This window comes from Haliaeetus leucocephalus, unplaced genomic scaffold, assembly GCF_000737465.1.
Source record: "Haliaeetus leucocephalus isolate CR32 unplaced genomic scaffold, Haliaeetus_leucocephalus-4.0 Scaffold636, whole genome shotgun sequence".
NCBI lineage: Eukaryota > Metazoa > Chordata > Aves > Accipitriformes > Accipitridae > Haliaeetus > Haliaeetus leucocephalus.
In genome coordinates this window covers 4,552,743-4,555,091 of record NW_010973072.1, presented here as the reverse complement: position 1 = coordinate 4,555,091, position 2,349 = coordinate 4,552,743, and the positions used below count along the sequence as shown (strand labels likewise).

Genomic DNA, 2,349 nt, shown 5'->3' with positions numbered 1-2,349 from the left:
GGGGGGGGGGCGGAGAGAGGGAGTGGGGGCGGGGGATCGCCGCTCGGGGACTAATTGGGTATCGATCAGCGGGGGGTGAGCAATTGCACTGCGCATCATTTGTACATGCCAATCCTTTTATCATTACTGTTGTCATTTTATTAGTGTTATCATTATCATTAGTAGTTTCTTCTTTTCTGTTCTATTAAACCGTTCTTATCGCAACCCACAAGTTTTACTTCTTTTCCGGATTTTCTCCCCCATCCCACTGGGTGGGTGGGGAGTGACTGAGCGGCTGCGTGGTGCTTAGTTGCTGGCCACGACAATTAAACAAGCTCGTGATATTAAATCTTTCAAGTACATAAATTATTGTTGAAAACGCTTGATACGTACCATTTTTTTTTGGTCCCCTCCAGATGACAGCATCATCAGGACTACTAAGCAAGAACCCCACTGACATTACACCTAAGTTTTCTTCAACGTACTGAAAGAGAAGTGCAGAAACTCAGTAAAGCATACAGAACAGTGAAGAAAGAGTAGAGAAACCAACTCTAAACCCAGATTTTATAGAAAAAGCAGTTGGGAGGCAGGGGGCGGAGACATTAAGAAAATAAAGGCAAACAACCTTATGCATCCCTTTTATCAAAGGCCATTAAAACCTACAGGTTTTGTGCAATGCTTACCAACTACATTCACAGACTGAAAAAAATCCAGTTGTAGTAAGATTTACAGTGGTTTATGAAATCACTGGAGAGAAGGCTAAAAGCAACTCTCCCTCTCAGCATCAAGCTGTCTTTTTAACAGCATACACAAGCAAAAACTTTCCCTGCATTTTCTAATAATTAACGAGGGTTTTTTTGGGGTGTAAGACACTTTTTGTCTGTCATTGAAAAGGTGACATACTATACAGCTGTGTGATAACCAAAACCAGTGAAATGAAGTAACTTATGCTTATTACCTATAGTCTACTAGGAAAATCAGTAAACAAGAGACACTTAAAATAATAAGGTTATTTTAGAAATATTGTATTATTGTGATTAACAAAATAAATTTAATACTCTGATCTATATAGCCTGTATCCAGATTCTACAGAATCTAGATATTTACGTCATTACAAAAAGAATTAATAGAAGCACCCTCTGCTCCTCCCTCACTCGTTTTTCACCTTGGAAGATGGTGCCCAACCCAAACAAACCCAACAAACTTTCTGAAACAGCTGCACCAACTTACCACTGGAGACCATCCCGATCCACTCTGATGAACCTGAAAATTGAAGTGACACATAAAATTACATTAGAAAAAGGTATGGACATTCATGTGTTATGTAATGTAAGTCAAAACAGGGTAAATAGATCTCCTGCCTATAGGTACAATACTGCTTTACTGGAGCAGCTGAGTTAAAAACTGCAGAAGGGCCAGATCTCCATTAGTAAGTGAGTAATAACTGTTCAACCTTTTTGCAAGAAATGTACCTGTGACTTTATATATTCATATAAAATATTCTAGCTTTGATAAAGAGCATCATGCTAACATTGCTTAAGCTTTAAGTAGTCATGAATATGTGGCCGATACGCAGTAAAAGTTAAGTCTGCAGAACTGGTCATCCTGAAATCGGACAACTCTTTTTACAAACTAAATTGTACTGAACTTCTCCATCTCACCTTCTTTATTTCCCTACCCACCGCCACACACATTTCCCAATAAGCAGTCCTTTTACAAGCTTTAAATCTACAAAACCCTAAAAAGTTAATGAAAAATTGAGCAGAAGTCCCTTAAACAACATGTTTGAGCATTCACTTACCTGTTCTCCTTCTAGACCCATCATTTTAGGGATTGATGGCCCACAGATATCTATGTCCAGCAGAGCAACCTGGAAGACAAACCAACCATCCAACCCACCCCACTGGAAACAAGCTCGTGCAGGACTGTCTCCAAAGTCTAAATCACGCAACGAAAACACCCGAGCGCCCTTAGTACACGAACCAAGTTCAAACCCTCAACGAGAAGGGGAACGCGATCAGTGCGGCCGTGCCCCCGCTTGGTTATTCCCGGTGTGCCGCCGGGCAGCAGCCGGGGGACGCCGCCCGCGGGTGCTGGCCCCTGCCAGCTCCTCCCGCCCGCGGCCCCGAGACCCTCCGCCTCCGGGCTTCAAACCGCAGCGCCCGGCCGGCCGGCCCGGCCCGCCCCGCGCAGCCCACCTGCTTGGCCTCGTCTGCCGCCAGCCCGTGAGCCAGGAGGGCGCTGAAGGTGCTCTTCCCCACGCCGCCCTTCCCGGAGAGCACCAGGATCGTGTGCTTCACGGCGCGCAGCCGCTCCCGCAGCTCCGCCGCCTCCGCTGCGGGCGACACGGCCGCCGTCACCCCGGGCCTG

At 45.7% G+C, this 2,349-nt stretch overlaps 1 protein-coding gene across 1 annotated transcript in view; it reads right to left on the bottom strand.

The window, feature by feature from the left end:
• NUBP1 (nucleotide binding protein 1) overlaps positions 1-2,349 on the bottom strand; it is a 7,612-nt gene that overhangs the window by 3,750 nt on the left and 1,513 nt on the right. Inside the window, exons 4-7 of the mRNA XM_010578522.1 lie at positions 2,178-2,346; positions 1,781-1,849; positions 1,210-1,242; positions 373-463 (exon numbers count right to left, since the gene is read on the bottom strand). Coding sequence (XP_010576824.1) covers positions 373-463; positions 1,210-1,242; positions 1,781-1,849; positions 2,178-2,346 — 362 coding nt within the window. The remainder of the gene's footprint in view (positions 1-372; positions 464-1,209; positions 1,243-1,780; positions 1,850-2,177; positions 2,347-2,349) is intronic.